The sequence below is a fragment of the Ctenopharyngodon idella genome, chromosome 8 (assembly GCF_019924925.1).
Source record: "Ctenopharyngodon idella isolate HZGC_01 chromosome 8, HZGC01, whole genome shotgun sequence".
In the NCBI taxonomy this organism is placed as follows: domain Eukaryota; kingdom Metazoa; phylum Chordata; class Actinopteri; order Cypriniformes; family Xenocyprididae; genus Ctenopharyngodon; species Ctenopharyngodon idella.
The window spans coordinates 3684298-3702121 of NC_067227.1; the positions used below are offsets into that span (position 1 = coordinate 3684298).

General features: G+C 35.7%; 1 protein-coding gene across 3 annotated transcripts in view; it reads left to right on the top strand.

Annotated features, from left to right (window-relative positions):
• Positions 1–15075, top strand: part of agtpbp1 (ATP/GTP binding carboxypeptidase 1) — a 45236-nt gene extending 30161 nt beyond the window's left edge. For all 3 annotated transcript variants that reach the window (XM_051902813.1, XM_051902811.1, XM_051902812.1), the window contains exons 24-26: positions 966–1142; positions 10890–11059; positions 13452–15075. In XM_051902813.1, coding sequence (XP_051758773.1) covers positions 966–1142; positions 10890–11059; positions 13452–13626 — 522 coding nt within the window. In that variant the 3' untranslated portion in view covers positions 13627–15075. The remainder of the gene's footprint in view (positions 1–965; positions 1143–10889; positions 11060–13451) is intronic.
• The last annotated feature ends 2749 nt before the right edge of the window (positions 15076–17824 follow it).

The following is a 17824-nucleotide window of genomic DNA, read 5'->3' on the forward strand; positions in this document are numbered from 1 at the left end:
GAAATTTGGAAATGCTTGTGCACGACACAAAAGAAGATATTTGATAGATGTTTCAGGTGTTTTTGTATGGATTAAATTGATGCTACCTTTGTGTCATTTTTAGAGCTTAAAAAGTTTTGGGTGCCATTAACATTCACAATATGGACAAAAACAACTGAACAATCTTCTTTTCACAGAAGAATGAAATTCATGCGATTCTGAAATCACATAAGGGCAAGTAAATGACAGAATTATTCTTTTAAAGAGGACCTATTGTACCCTTTTACATAGTCTTGATTTTGTTTTTGGGCTCTACTAGTATAGGTTTTCATGCTTGAACGTTCAAAAAACACCTTATTTTTCACTTATTTTGATGTTGTTGCAGTACCTCTCTTCCCAGTCTGTTTAGTTTCTCTCTGTATGAAGCCCCTCCTTCTGAAAAGCGCAATGTGCTCTGATTGGCCGGCTGGACCAGTGTGTTGTGATTGGTCAACTGCTTTGACTGTGGTATGGAAATGTCACGCCCCTTAGCATAACCGCGTTAGATTCAGGGTGGGAAAAAAAGTCTCTTGGGCATGGACATTGCGACAACACACTACTAACGCAACTCAACCATGCCCCGCCCCTTCATATTGTGTATACCTTGGGTGGGAATTATTTAAATTAGGAATATTACGACATGTTCATTCCCAGAAGAAAACTCAAGGCTACAATGGCGGCATTTCAGGGAGATCAGAAACAGTAATAACTCCTGCTGGAGAGATTTTGTGCTTTGTAACACTAAAGAAAGTTGAACATATATTCTAAAAAAAGGCATAATAGTTCCTCTTTAAAGGCAGTGTAACAGGAGTTTTATTCTAAGAGAGTGAAAAATAATCGTAAAAAATTGAGAATATAGAAAAGTTAACTCTTTTATCAGTGTTGATCTTTTCATGTAAGTAAGTTGAAGAATGTAAAAGCCACTTCTCATGTTCTCTGTGTTTTAGACTCTGCCTAAGCTGCTGTCTCAGATGGCTCCAGCGTTCAGCCTGTCCAGCTGCAGTTTTGTAGTTGAACGCTCCAAAGAGGCCACGGCACGTGTGGTGGTCTGGAGAGAGATCGGAGTGCAGCGCAGTTACACCATGGAGAGCACCCTGTGTGGCTGTGACCAGGGCAAATACAAGGTGAGGGAGGGCTGGTTATTTTTACACACAAACTTTTACCTTAATATAACCTTACTTTTTTTTTTAAAACATCTAAATATAACTGAGATTGCTGGTAGAAAATGAGTTCTGCTGAAAATTACCAATAATATCGGATTACCAAAACAACACCAGATAAAGAAAAAGTAGTTCACATAGGATATAAATTAGCATTTGGTTCTTGTTATTCAGTTATTTCATGATCAGAGAAGGGGCAGAAAACAATTGACCATATCAAACGGGGTTCTTGCGTCATGTATGCAATGAGAAAGCATTTTTATGAGTACAGTCCAGGGATCAATGATTGCCCAGGGTCAGTGTCTGAGTTTCTGGCCTGTTTATTGAACTATCACTTGAGTGCAAATATAAGTTTATTTAGCCTTAGCAGAAAAAAATATCTTTCTTAGGTCAGAAATAAACCGATCAGGCATAACATTCTGAGCACTGACAGATGAAGTGAATAACACTGATTATCTCTTCATCACGGCACCTGTTAGTGGGTGGGATATATTAGGCAGCAAGTGAACATTTTGTCCTCAAAGTTGATGTGTTAGAAGCAGGAAAAATGGGCAAGCGTAAGGATTTGAGCGAGTTTGACAAGGGCCAAATTGTGATGGCTAGACGACTGGGTCAGAGCATCTCCAAAACTGCAGCTCTTGTGGGGTGTTCCCGGTCTGCAGTGGTCAGTATCTATCAAAAGTGGTCCAAGGAAGGAACAGTGGTGAACCGGCGACAGGGTCATGGGCGGCCCAAGGCTCATTGATGCATGTGGGGAGCGAAGGCTGGCCTGTGTGGTCCGATCCAACAGACGAGCTACTGTAGCTCAAATTGCTCAAGAAGTTAATGCTGGTTCTGATAGAAAGGTTGCTGACCCCTGTCCACTGCTGAAAGTGCAAACAGTGGGCACGTAAGCATCAGAACTGGACCACGGAGCAATGGAAGAAGGTGGCCTGGTCTGATGAATCACGTTTTCTTTTACATCATGTGGATGGCCGGGTACGTGTTCGTCACTTACCTTGGGAACACATGGCACCAGGATGCACTATGGGAAGAAGGCAAGCCGACGGAGGCAGTGTGATGCTTTGGGGAATGTTCTGCTGGGAAACCTTGGGTCCTGCCATCCATGTGGATGTTACTTTGACACGTACCACCTACCTAAGCATTGTTGCAGACCATGTACACCCTTTCATGGAAACAGTATTCCCTGGTGGCTGTGGCCTCTTTCAGCAGGATAATGCGCCCTGCCACAAAGCAAAAATGGTTCAGGAATGGTTTGAGGAGCACAACAACGAGATTGAGGTGTTGACTTGGCCTCCAGATTCCCCAGATATCAATCCAATCGAGCATCTGTGGGATGTGCTGAACAAACAAGACCAATCCACGGAGGCTCCACCTCGCAACTTACAGGATCTGCTGCTAACATCTTGGTTCCAGATACCACAGCACACCTTCAGGGTCTAGTGGAGTCCATGCCTCGACGGGTCAGGGCTGTTTTGGTAGCAAAAGGGGGACCAACACAATATTAGGAAGGTGGTCATAATGTTATGCCCGATCGGTGTATATTTCATGCTAGTATGTGAATGCAGCCAAAAGCGCTTTGCCAGTGTTTGCTTTACTTGTGTTTGGGTATTAGCTTCTAGCTACACAAGATTGGCTTTGCGCATTGTTACATTTGCAAAATGAGTAACCAACTTCAAAACGCTGTGATTTGTGTACTTGTGTAAAGTGTTTCTGGCCTTGCTCTTATTGTTCCTGGTGTTATCTAGTAGTCATCATGGAAATTCATTTCTCACAGGGTGTGGGAATACTAAACAAAGAGACAAGAAACTTTCAAAATAGAACACACAGTAACCCCATGTGAATTCTGTGGAAACAGAAAAAACATGACAAAAAAAAATGGAAATTACTAACACAGGATCAGTTTTAACAGTAATGTGGTTTGTTTGTGGGGTGCAAATAAATGTTGTTCAGTCTGACATCAAGGTTCTTGGCTTTCTGTGTGGGTGAGATTAAACTATCTAATCACAAGATCTTGGCAGGGCGGTTCTCAGCTGGAATGAACAACAGCTTAGTTTTTGATAAAATTCAGCCTTCTGAGATGCCACGCTTTAACCCGTGTAAGCAGTTCTCACTGTATTCATTTGGCACTGCAATTCAGAGTTGCTGGGCTTCATAACCCAAGGTTAACTTTATTTATTTATTTATTTATTTTTTTTTTTTATAAAGCATCTATAGCTGTGCATTTGAAAAGAATGATATGAGGAATGTTTTCACCAGTTCTTTTGTTCTGGAACAATGCTGTAAGCCTTTCTGCAATCCTACAAGTCAAAACATCTTTATCACTGGACTTCATGAAGTGGAAATGATTATACTCATAGCCTGTCCAAAATCAACCTGGTGTCCCTAGTACCAGAGAAATGACGAGAAAAAAGTTTGACAGATTATTCTTTTGACTATTTTCTACATTTTAGAATAACAGTAAAGTCACCAAATCTATGAAATAACACAATTGCAATTATCTAGTTTGTCTAGATTCAGCTCTGCTTACTCTGGTCTCTCAATCACTTTGAGCTTTTTCATTCAAAAGCATGAAAGCACAAAGCTATTTTGGTCCGTGTACTTTTGTGTCCATTAATTTTTCTATTTTTAAACCAAAAATGAAATATGAAAGATGTGGTTCTTCTTTAATAGTTTTAACACTGACAAATTGTATATTGTCAGTATATTGTATATATTTTGTTGAAAATCATAGAAATATACAACTTGTTTTTTTTTTTTAATGTACTGTATATACACTCTTAAAAATTAAGGTTCAAAAGGGTGTTTCTGTAGCAATGTCATAGATTAACCATTTTTAGTTTCCCAAAGTTCTTAAAAGAACCTTTTTTTCTTTGTGTGAAGAACTTTTTAATAATCGAAAGAACCTTTTTCTACTATAAAGAACCTTTTGTGCAATGAAAATCTTCCAGAGATGTTAAAGGTTATTCATGAAATCAGAGATAACAGTAAAGAAACTTTGGTAACACTTTACAATAAGGTTCATTAGTTAACATTAGTTAACATGAACTAATAATGAACTGCACTTACACAGCATTTATTAATCTTTGTTAATATTAATTTCAACATTTACTAATACATTATTAAAATCAATAGTTGTATTTGTTAGCATTAGTTAATGCACTGTGAACTAACATGAACAAACTATGAAAAGCTGGATTTTTATTAACTATTGTTAATTAAGATTAACAAATACTGTAACAAATGTATTTCTCATGGTTAGTTCATATTAGTTAATACATCAACTAATGTTAACAAATTAACCCTATTGAAAAGTGTTACTGAAACTTTTTATTTTTATGAGTGGAAATGTTAAATTTAGAATGGTAGTGTTCAGATAAGCCACGTATACAATGCAGCTGAATTCAGTTGTCAATTCAAAACAAATTAACTCCTGAAAAATGCTGGTAGTGACACATTTACAAAAATTCCACACAGTGTGTACAGAACCAAAATCAACAACTAGTTGTTAATGATGTATTTTAATGTACATCAGAGATGTTTCTCTCTTCTGTACAATAGTATGTATGGAAATGGAATGTAACTATGGTTACCACAGTGTCAATCATTGCAATTTCAGGAGTCGTGTTCCGTACACACATGGAACGATAATTTAGGGGACTCGCTTCTGCATTTTAAGGCCCACTGAAGTGCCTTGGAATGTGTTGATGTAATTTCCATGGAAACAAGAAGACAGGGCGGGACATATCGAACAGCTCCTCCCCTTTTTTAAACAAGGCAATAGCTTTTTGTTTATATTACAGCTCAGCCATAGTCGTTGAGTTCGTTAAAGCCGCAGTTTCCTCCTAATCTCTAACCGTTTCTCCTCCTGATCTCCTCCATATCACTTTAAAATACAGCATTCTGTGCAGAATTCAAATGGGTCTGATACGTTTTGTGGTCTGCGCCAACTCGATCATATGATCCACTCCGTGCTATCGTGTCTCTGGACCGGAGCAGACTGTGCGCACTGCGGCGGTTCACGTGACACTAACATGAAACCAGACTTAATTCGCCTCAATGGAAAGCGTATTTACTCTGTCTGAATCGTTCCCTATCCCCTATATAGTGCACTATGTGACATTCACCATGTAGAAAATAGTAAATTTGTGAACAAGTGACCGATTTTAGCTGTAGCTTCAGCATCTGTTTATAGTGTAGGGGGTGGGACGCTTCAGATTTTAGAGAGCATGTGATTGGACAGATTATCTGATGAGAAGCTGAAGTGCTGAGTGATGTCATAAAAATCATTGATCCATATTGGTGAAAGTGAGAGACTAAGTTTTGAATGATTTTATTTTTTAAATACAAATTTTGTCATTGTTTTGGAGCACTTTAGCTTATAGATAACAGCAAGGCTAACATATTCATACTAAAAGCCAAAAAACTTCAATTTTGATTTCATGGCGACTTTAAAAGTGGTTGTCACTACTGAAACTTGACAGCGTGTACGTGGCCTATAGATACCGTAAAAGTATCTAGAATCTGTAGATGTACACTACCATTCAAAAGTTTGGAATAATTAAGATATTTTTGGTAACACTTGAAATTAGGGAACACATTCACTACTAACTAGGAGTTTTCCTTGAATTAACTCTTAAATATTGCTTTATTGATAAGTAAGGTAGTTGTAGTGGTTACGTGTAGGTATGGTGTAGGGTTAAAGGATGTCGTTTATATGGTCATATGTGCTTTATAAGTACTTATAATAACCCAATATGCTAGTAATATGCATGCTAATAAGTAACTACTTAATAGTGAATATGTATTCCCTAATCTAAAGTGTTACCTTTTTTGGAATAAATAAATAAATTAAATAAATCTCTCATGCTTCCCAAGGCTGCATTTATTTGATAACAATGCAATAAAAGCAATAATACTGTGAAATATTCTTGGAAATGCGTCAATATTGGAAGTGAGAATGGGTTGACATTTAAAGGGAGCATGAGGGGAAACAACCTCACTCGTCACCAAGTTGAAACAGGTGCCCTGCAATGTTTTTAAAATTAAGTTATATCTCTGGTTCCAGAGATATTGCTCTGATTCGAAAGTGCAGGAGAAACCTAGCCGAAGAAAGCTAGCAAATCTGACATTTTTAAAAAATATATTAATATTTATTACAGGTGCGCATAAAAAAAGTCAAACAAAATTCTTAAAAGATCCTAATATTTTATTTTGTGCAGAGCATGTACGCTTCTAAATTCAGTTTTGGTATTCAACATAGCATTTAAAAAATACAGCCACTTTTTTTTTTTTTTTTTTTTACTTTTATCAGCATGGTTAAAAGAAAAAGGTTGCAAAAGTGCATGAAGCAATTTTAATGTAAGCATGGTATGTTCAATTATGCCTTTTACATATTTTTACAAGAAGCACTAGCATTTTGTAATGCAACATCTGGTGTACACTTTAGTTTAGGGTCCAATTCTCACTATTAACTAGTTGCTTATTAGCATGCATATTACTAGGATATTGGCTGTTTATTAGAACATATAAAGCACATATTAATGCCTTATTCTGCATTTGACCATATTTTACATTCCTTAATCCTACCCAATACCTAAACTTAACAGCTACCTTACTAACTATGAATAAACAGTAATTAGGAGTTTGAGGCAAAAGTCGTAGTTAATAGTGAGAATTGGACCCTAAACTAAAGCGTGGCCCAACATCCTAAAGAAGTCCATTAGAGATGCAAATCTGTAACCAATTTTGTTTCTTGTACACCAAATTTAAAACTAAAAATAAACATATTGTCTTATTCATACCACTGCTTTTTACAACTGTCTTGATAAATTATGTTTAAATGTCAGTAAATATAAAATGACAGGTTCATGATGAATGTGAACAGTAGATGGCGCTATAGACCATCTGTGAAAGATGCAGTAGTCTCAGGTCTCTGATAGTGGCTCACAGTCTTCTGTCTGTAGGACACATAATGGCGTCTCTGTGAGTTCAAGTAACATGGCTGAAGCTTCTTTTTGTGTAGCATCTGAATTTACCAGTGCCATGACCAACTGAAAATTTACAGTATCTGGATTAGTGCTAGAGTACAGTAGAGTTTTCAGTTCACTATAAAAATGTATGCATACCTGTGTTGGAGCCGTCTCCTAGCGGTTATATTCTCTAACACACATGTGTCAAACTCCACTCCTGAAGGGCCGTTGTCCTGTAGAGTTTAGCTCCAACCAGCTCCAAAACACTTGCCCGTAAGTTTCTAGTAACCCTGAAGACCTTTATTAGCTGGTTCAGGTGTGTTTAATTAGGGTTGGAGCTAAAGTCTGAAGGACAGTGGCACTCCAGGAAATGAGTTTGACTAAAATATTGAGCCAGGGTGTTCATGTGGCCGGTGAGTGTTTGAATCCAAATCCACAAGCTTACAACCTTTTCTGTCTTCTTATTTACTGTTTAATACTGTTTGTATAAGTAGTAAGTACTAATGTTTATATTTGTTTTCCTTCCCCTTGTTATATTTTAATTCCTATTAATTTAAGTTTAATTTTTGACAAAAATGAAATCACAAAGTCAGGTCCACAATGCAGGTTATTGTCCCTTTTAGACTGGAAGAGACAGTCTGACTGACAAGTCAAGCAGCCAATCACAGTTCATTTTCTTTAGCAGAAGGTTGAAATAGTTCAAAAAACAATAACAGACATGGGGCATGGGGGGAAAGACATTTAAAAAAACATTTAAATAGTGTCTCAGCAGTCTCTGTGAACAGTTGTACTGAAGACACTAAAAAATTGTGTTTAAATATTGTGAGCAGAATTTCTGCTCATGCAAAAGTAATTCAGTAAGTGCTGTTTACTTCATAGACAAAACCCAGAAAACAAAGCTGATTTGTGAATGTGTGTACTTGCTTCTAAGTGCCTCAAACAAAACCCTTTCAAAGATTTGATGCCATTAATCACAAACTTTGGAAAATCCAGTGATTAATTTTTCATCAGAACCACTCAACCCAGTGCATTGCAGACACGACTTTGCTTCCAGGATGACTGATAAAAACCACCTGTGTGCCCTTCCTTGAGGAAGTTGTTTACAGCCCGTCAATCAGATTAGATTTCGCCAAAATGAGAAAGTATTTTTCAGATTTGTGTGCAATATGCATCTGGGATCAGACGATTAGTGCTCGGCCTGTTTTAGTTAGTTCCACACACACATCAGATTATTCCACCATGTGAAGATAGGTGGTTCACTACAAAAATGATTTATTTTTTGACCATTTATTTTATTATTTTTGTTAGGTATTTTTTTTATAATATTTATGAACTTTCTTTAATATTGAAGCTAGTTTCTGCCACAGAATAAAAAAAAAATGAATTGCAACTTCAATCTCAAAATACAAATTTTTTCTTGCAAATCTGAGTTTATATTAATTTATTCAGTTTATATATCAGTTTATATCGCAGTTATGAGAAAAAAAAGTCAGAATTTCTAGATGTTAGCTTGTAATTGTTAGTTTATAACTAACAACTCTGAGAAGAAAAGTCTCAATTGTGAGATATAAATGCAATTGCACAAAAAAAAAGAGGCAGAATTGTGAAATATAAAGTCGTAATTACCTTTTTTTTATTTTGTTATTCTGTGGCAAAAAAAAAAAAACAGAATTCTGATGGGGGAAAAAAGTCAAAATTGCGAGAGGTAAAGTCGCAATTGTGAGAAAAGAGTTGAATTGTGAGATAAATAGTCGCAATTACCTTTTATTTTTTCCATGGCGAAAACAAGCTTCTTTGATTTAATCAACAGATTTCATTTTAGTTTTAGTTTTGTGCACGATAACCCTGGTGACCCAAAAAGATAAAAAAGTGATATATATTATTCTATTTAATGAAAAGCTGCATTTCAGGTTACATTCATTTTTGGATTATTTTTTTTAGAGATTTCTACCTTCCTGTGTAAAAAAAAACAACCAAAAAACTGAAGTTGGCTTCTAGCATGCCACATTTAAAATGAAATCAGGAAGGAGATTCTGATCAGATCAGGCAGTCACAAATAATCTCACATACATCTTAATGGAATATTGTGTGTTCAGTGAAAGTCAAGCTCAATCAACAGCAAATTCTGGCATGATGTAGATTGCCACAAAAATTCGTTTCAATATTTGTCCTGCCTTTTACTTTATCCTTAAAAAAAAAAAAGCTGTGGGTTACAGTGAGGCACTTACAGTAGAAGTAAATGGGACCAATTCATAAATATTTAAATACTCTGTGTTTCAATAGTATAGGCACAAGTCATAAACAATATGTTTGTTAACATGATTTTACTGTGACAAAATCGCTTGTATACCTTCTATGTGTGAAGTTATATCCAATTTTACAACTTTATTGCCATGGCAGCATAGCACCTAAATCCTACAACGTCAATAAAATTGATGTTACACATTTATAGCTTTAATAACGCACAATATTTAACAGAATAATAAGTGATTTTATATCATAAGCTTCACATTTCTACATATAAGCTTTCCAGAAGTTGGCCCCCACTTCCATAGTAAGTGCCTGACTGTAATTTTGATTTGCTTTTTTTCTTTTTATTAAAGAAAGGAGGTATGAGTTGACACTCTGCTTGTTACACACGCAGGGAGCAGCAGCACACAAACATGCCAAATATTAAAAATAAAAGGATTTTATTTTTAATATTTATTTTAGCAGCGTAGCAGATCTAGTCCACGAAGACCAAATACATTAACATTGATGTATTTCATAACATGCTTTTTTTTTTTTTTTTTTTGCTCACCAGCCACTGTGGCTAGTGGTTTTCCAAAGTTACTAGCCACTCATCATTTTCGCTGGCCACAATTTTGACAGCGATACCATGGGAGAAAACTGCCATATGGATATTTTAATACTATCTCATAATTTGGCAGCAGATATATTAGGCTGCTGTCACTTTAAGACTATAACTGACTCGCCAAGACCGGCATTTTGACATTATTTTGTGTGTATTTGACCATTTTATACGCAATAAGCAGTGAAAAAGAATTCAATTTATTACTGAGATGCGGCTTTATGTGTGCGCACTTTGTGTGTGAGCATAAAATCTGCGGGAATGAGTATTATTATGCGCAATATTAGTATTGGAAGCTTTTCAGATATTTCATTATCGATATGTATCGAAAAATCGATATTTTTGACAACACTACATTGCACTTAGTTTATTATTTCAAATGCCTTTTCAAAAGACTACAGTTGAAAATTATATTATATATAATATTTAACAAGGAGTGACTGCGTTACACACCACTGCTGAAATCCACCTGCATTTGGTGGGTGCTAATGTTAAGCCCTGTATGTATGTATGTTATGTATGTATGTAACTATAATATATATATATATATATATAACACACACACACACACACACACACATACAGTAGTCAAAGTTGTCCTAAAACCTTCTTCTTAGGACAACTTTGACAACTTTTTGATCCACTTCAAATGTTGACTACTGTATGTATATATATATATATATATATATATATATATATATATATATATATATATATATATATATATATATATATATATATATATATATATATATATATGTGTATATGTATATGTATATATATATATGTGTGTGTGTGTGTGTGTGTGTGTGTGTGTGTGTGTGTATATAACTAATCTTGTACAAATAGTGCTTGTAACAGGTGATCTGTGTGTGTGTGTGTTTGCAGGGTCTCCAGATCGGTACAAATGAATTGGAGGAAATGGGCGCTCAGTTTTGTTTGGCTCTGCTCAGGCTAAGACGCTTCACGTCCCCCTTAGAGCTCCACAACCACAACTCCCATCTAGTGGACATGGACAACGACCTGATAGACACACGCAGCATCCCCAACATCACCAGGTACACGCACACACACGCCAGTACAATGACCATATCCAGCTCAGGGACGTCCTGTTATTGTGCTGCCGCATGAACCAGCACAAACCGTAGAAGACGCAACAGCTGCCATATCGAATTTCAATACAACATTAAGCAGCTCGGAGCCCACAATGTTCAGAACAATAATAGCCCTGATGTCCATGATGTCAGAAGCTTCTAGATTCTAGAAGCTTCTTGAGAACGTACTTTGGCCCCTCCCAACTTGTGTATTTCTGTAATGGATAAGAACATACACACACACACACACACACACGATCTTGCAGCCCTCTTCTAATGGCCGGCACCACTTGAGGAGATGTCGGTCACATGGGGCTCAGCGCACTTGAGTGAAGAGAGAAGCACTCTGCTCATTATAGTCATCTAATCACCTGATCAAAACGCCCGCTAATCCACTTTGAGTCTGCCCCCCCTCCCCTCGGCCCGTCTCGCTCGGATCCAGTTTCTTCCCCCTCACACCATTAAAACCATTAAAAACCCACTAAAACCAGCCAAACCACCAGACCACACATTAAACCATTTAACTGCTTAACAAGAGGGCCATAAAACCATCATCACTCTTAGTAAGGTTATTGTGTTAGGAGAGAGAGACACCGAACGAGAGGGATGCAGAGAAATGCCTCCTCTGCCGCCACATGAGGTTTTCGACCGCTACCCTACAGGAGTCGTTTGTTGGTTTTGTTGTATTGACCGGTCATTTATTATAGCTCAAACTTAGGGTTAGAGATTTGAACAACCCCCTAACCTAAAGTATTAAACTGTGGCTCGTAACTCGTTCTGCACTGTTTGTGCTACCAACGTGAATGATACCTCAAATTGTGTGGCTTGTTAAGGAGAGGTGGGAAATCCCATAGACTTACTTTGAAGGGGGGTGCCGAGCTATATATAGAGAGACAATTACCATAGAGACTTGGGAGTGGGCTCTGTTTACTTGGTCCACAATGCACCAACGATCATGAAAAAACTGGAATTATCTGGTAATTTTTAAATTTAAATTTCTAAGCTTGTCATGAAAAGTATATGTATATGGACACAGGAACAATTTTTGTTATTTTAGCTGTTTACCAACATATTCAAGGTACATTTATGTAATAAATATGAGCTTAAAGGGTTAGTTCACCCAAAAATGAAAACCGTCATTATTTACTCACCCTCATGCCGTTCCACACCTGTAAGACCTTCGTTCATCTTCAGAACACAAATTAAGATATTTTTGATGAAATCCGATGGCTCAGTGAGGCCTCCATTGCCAGCAAGATAATTAACACTTTCAGATGCCCAGAAAGATACTAAAGACATATTTAAACAGTTCATGTGACTACAGTGGTTCAACCTAATGTTATGAAGCGACGAGAATACTTTTTGTGCGCCAAAAATAACAAAATAACGACTTTTCAACAATATCTAGTGATGGGCGATTTCAAAACACTGCTTCATGAAGCTTCAAAGCTTTATGAATCTTTTGTTTTGAATCAGTGGTTTGGAGTATGTATCAAACTGACAAAGTCACGTGATTTCAGTAAACGAGGGTTCGTTACGTAATTTGATAAATGCTCCAAACCACTGATTTGAAACAAAAGATTCGTAAAGCTTTGAAGCTTCATGAAGCAGTGTTTTGAAATCTCCCATCACTAGATATTGTTGAATAAATCCAAATTTTCTGAAGAGACTTGATCGCTTTATATGATGAACAGATTTAATTTAGGCTTTTATTCACATATAAACATTGATCAACTCACACATCAGTTGTGGTAAACTGAAGCTCAAGCATGTTTGCTTGGCGTGCAAGAACCAATGAGGTTCATTCTCGTGTTACGCAGCATGTTTGAGCTTCGGTAAGAACCAATGAGGTTTGTTCTCGCACATCTAGCAAGTATGTTTGAGCTTCTGTTTATGTTCACTGATCAATATTTATATGTGAATAAAAGCCTAAATTCAATTTGTTCATCATATTAAGCAATCAAATCTCTTAAGAAAATTTGGACTAAACCGCTCAATTTACATGGATTAGTTTTACGATCTCTTTATGAACTTTTTGAAGCGACAAAATGGTAGTTGCGTGGACTGTCAATGGAGGGACAAAAATTTCTCAGATTTCATTTAAAATATCTTCATTTGTGTTTTGAAGATGAACGAAAGTCTTACAGGTTTGGAACGACATGAGGGTGAGTGATGACAATTTTTTTCATTTTTTTGGGGGAACTAACCTTTTAAGGTGGTGTTAATAGAAATGAGGTTAGCTGTTTGTGACTTATGGGAATAAACTGTTCTGTTGTATCGGTTTCTGTCAAAAGATATGATCTCACCTCTCATATACTCATCTTAGCTGACATGTGTCTGTGTGTGTTTCCTGCAGTCACACCACATATGTGTTGGATGAGGATGAGCCAGCGTTCCTGGAGGAAGTGGACTACAGTGCAGAAAGCAATGACGAGAATGACCCCGATCTTGACCCCGATCTCCAGGATAACCATGCCCTCCTGGACCCCAATTCTGACTCAGAGTTCAGCCACCAAGACTCTCTTAACTGAAATCGTACCAGGCTCACTTTAGTGTAAGGCTTTAGCTCAACTCATCGGTCGTTTGCCTGTGTTACATGTCACCTGTGTTCGCCTAAACGCCTACTTCATAGAACTTGTTCACAACACTTGCTTAAATTAGTATAACCAAACCAGAAGATCTGCTTTCTGATAGCAAACATAACATAATAATGCGGAAGGTCCTTTTGAGATCATGACGCATATAGATGCTTTTCAAGCTATATCACTCTAAGTAATGTTACATAGAAATCAATCTTGAACTTGTCATTATTAAATCATCCTCATGTTGTTTCAAACCTGTTTGACTTTCATTCTTCTGTGGAACACAAAAGGAGACGTTGTGAAGAATGTTCACACTGCTCCTTCCATACAATGAAAGCATACTGTAACCAGGTGCTGTCAAGGTTAAAAAAAAAAAAACACTATAAAAGCATTTTTGTGCTTTAGTCCAGATCTTCTGAAATGTAATTTGCTTTAAGTTACATTTTATGTTCCACAAAAGAAAAAAAAAAAAAAAGTAATACAGATTTGGAATTTGAGGTTGAGTAAATGACAGAACTAGTGCTGTCATATCAATTAATTGCGTCTAACATAACAGTTTGTAAATATATAATATATATATATGTGTGTGTGTGTGTGTGTATGTTTACAAACTTTTATTTTAGATGCGATTAATCGATTTGACAACACTAGACAGAACCCACAAATAAAACAATCTAAAATGTGTAAATGTAATAAAATTATACTCAAAATTATACTCAAAAAAACAAACTACATTTAAATGTTATGTGCTTAACAGAAAATATAAAAGGTCATCACCATTTCATAAATACCTGTGTTTTCTAAAACACTAGATTTACATCTTTTTAAGAACAGATGGTACGGCTATAATCCTGATTCTGAACGACGTATGGTCATCTAACAAACCACAATGTCACCTAACTTCACCATGAGGATAGAAGCAACACCTCACAGTACAATAATGCAATCTAATGAATGTAACATCACACTTATTCTCTTGAGAACACTCACCTGTGTGCTTTCTGTGGCATCCTGATAGGATCACCATGAGGTCGCAGTGCTAGATCTGTAATGTATTTGTGTGGGTGCGTGTTCATGGCACATTTTGTGGCTGCATTTTCTTTTTAAGTGAGGGAGCTTCTGTATTTTAATTTAGATGTTAATATTTCTTTGTTGCATTTGTATAATTAGTGCATGATTTTTGGAAGTTGCCTTTTTAATTTATTTTATTAGTTTTATTTGTTTATTGGGAGAAAAGAAAGGTAATATGATTTTGACAGTTGGTGTGCTTGTTTGTATTTGTTTGATGTCAGCAGTTGGCCAAAGTATGTATGTATGGGGTAGAGAAAATAGTTTGGTTGTGTTTGAATGTTTGTCAGTCTTTGAAATTATGGGTAATAAACAACTAAGTTAAGCTGATCCATTTACGTTGCATTTGCACTTATCTTGTGTATTTAAATGACTGAATATTTGCCTCCCAAAAAACATATAAAAGTTTCAAAAAGTTTGGGGTTAGAAATATTTTTTTGTTTTAGTTAATACTTGTATTCAGCAAGGACACATTAAATTGATCGAAAGTGACAGTAAAGACATTTATAATGCTACAAAAGATTTTTATTTAAAATATTCTTTCTATTTATCAAAAAATATAGCAAAAATATTAAGCAGCACAACTGTTTTCAGCATTGATAATAAGAAATTTATCTTGGGCACCAGATCAGCATATTAGAATGATTTCTAGATGATCATGTGACACTGAAGACTGGAGTAATTAATATAACTGGAGTGATTTTAATTTGTAATAATATTCCTGTTTTTACTGTATTTTTTGATATGCAAACAAATATAGCTTCTTAAAAACATTTGAAAACTCTTACCGCCCCAAAACAGTATGAGTACTAAGAAATTGTTCACAATTTTTACTAGGGATGCAACGTTTTTTTTTTTTTTTTTTTTTTTCTTTCTTTGCCTATTCCGACAGTGATATAACTTTTGTCATTAAAATAGATAACTGTTTTGATCATGTTTTAAATTAGCAAAGTTCAAAAAAGCATGCATTAAGGTATCAAATCATCTTCACTGAATATGGATTGGATCTATTTAACATTCAACAGGCCAACATAAATATGACAGAACAAAGATACATATGAAATAAACAGTGCTTTTCAGGTAGGTCTAACAGTAGATTTCAGGTTCAGAAATTGAATAATAATGCTGCTATAAATTAAATGTATATTAATCCTTATTAAAGGTACAAAAGTTTAGTCAAAAACCGTGAGCAATTTATTTATTTATTTATTTAGGTCTTTTGTTTGATTAACATTAAAACAGACAGCAATGCAGCAGTAATATTAGGCTGCTGTCACTTTAAGAGCTGCACGGATCCAATATACTGATACACACATTTGCTTTATTTCTCAACTATTTACATTCAGTTAAGCCATAACCGACTGTGTTTACTAGGATACTCGCCAAGATGGGCATTTTGATATAATTTTGTGTGAATTTGTCCGTTCAAGTGCAAGAAGATGCGAAAGAGAACTCAATTTAGTATTTGTGCGCTGCCTGAGGCTTTCTGGGCACATGCTTTGGATATGTGCGCAAACAAAACTTCTTGTGCTTGAATATTTAAATTGGCAAGACTAAAAAACACTTGCAAAGGATAAACTTTTGTGATGATGCAGCACTGGTCCAATCAGGACAATGACAGTTCACAAGCATCCCCGCTATATTTACAAGTATTTAATTATCTTACCCAGAGAAAGACATTGGATTATGCAACAGACATTATACAACTCAGCGCCTTCACGCAGTTAATTAATCAAAACCATCAGTATCGGCCTTTTTCATGCTATAGCCGATATGCCAATGGTTTTAAATTGATCAAAAAACGGCCAATAAATATCGGCAGCCAATACATTGGTGCATCTATAATTTTTTCTGATTGACCATATGTTTAAATATTCCAGGTTCAATACAACTTGGACAGTATCTGTGGTACGGTTTTGATTGCCACAACCAAAAATTGTCATCTCTGTTAAAAAAAAAAAAAAAAAAAAAAAAAAATCTTGTGTACAGTAATGGAAGACGCTACAGTTAGGGACCTAACCAGGATAAACATTAAAATTGGTGATAGACTGATTATATATCAGCCAGGCCACTTAAACAGATGATATTTGGCCATTTCAAGATAACTGGCCGATAAGCATGCCAAAAATAATGGCCAATGACCATCTCTGCTAGTCTGATTTCCAAGTTCTTTTAACAGCCTTGCCAATAGATACTGCACAATTTCTTTTTTCAGATATTTTTAGTTAATCTTGAGTAAATATTAAGTAAAATAAATTAAGTTAATTAAATTCACAAATTTTGCTCATTATGTTGTCCATCCATGTAGGCTGGTACACTAGTTAAAATGCACACTGTTTGCAAATATTATCACAAGACTTAAACATTTTACATAATAACATGAAATTACAATAACTGTGATGAAATGTGTAGCTCCGGTCCTGGTTGCTCATTTCAACAATCCAGCTTTGTTATATTCCACAAAATAGCTTTGACCTAAAGGCCTTACGCAACAGAGAAACAAGCGTCTATTCACCATTATCAGTGAACAGTTCGCATCGTTAGATTTGTTGCATGTCATTGTTATATGAGAGACTGTATCTCATAGAGCAGGGCTTTTCAATCTTTTAGATGCCACGGACCCCCAAATATGATCATCCTCATGAGAGGGAACTCCATCCAAAAATTTAAAATACAGCTATATATGTATAAAGTCCCAATTTATACACTGAGAATTAATATTATAAATGTGTCAAATATTCGGAAAGTATTTCGTTTCTATTACGTTATATTATTTTTTCCTACTCATTATAGTAGCTACTGTAATTTATGCATTTATTTATGTATTAATATAAACATTGTTATTGATTTAATAACTTTTTTATTTTAATTACATTTATTTAGTTAAATCTTTTTATTATTTATTTATTTTTACATTTTTTTTCAGCACTTTTCCACAGACCCCTTAGTACTCCCCAAGCCCCAGGTTGAAAACCCCCGTCCTAAAGGACGGATGTGACAATGAACTTGCTTAATAAAGTTTTCATTTAAAAAAAGGTGTCCTTAAAGCTGCAGACTGCAAGTTTTGCCTCTTTGTCGC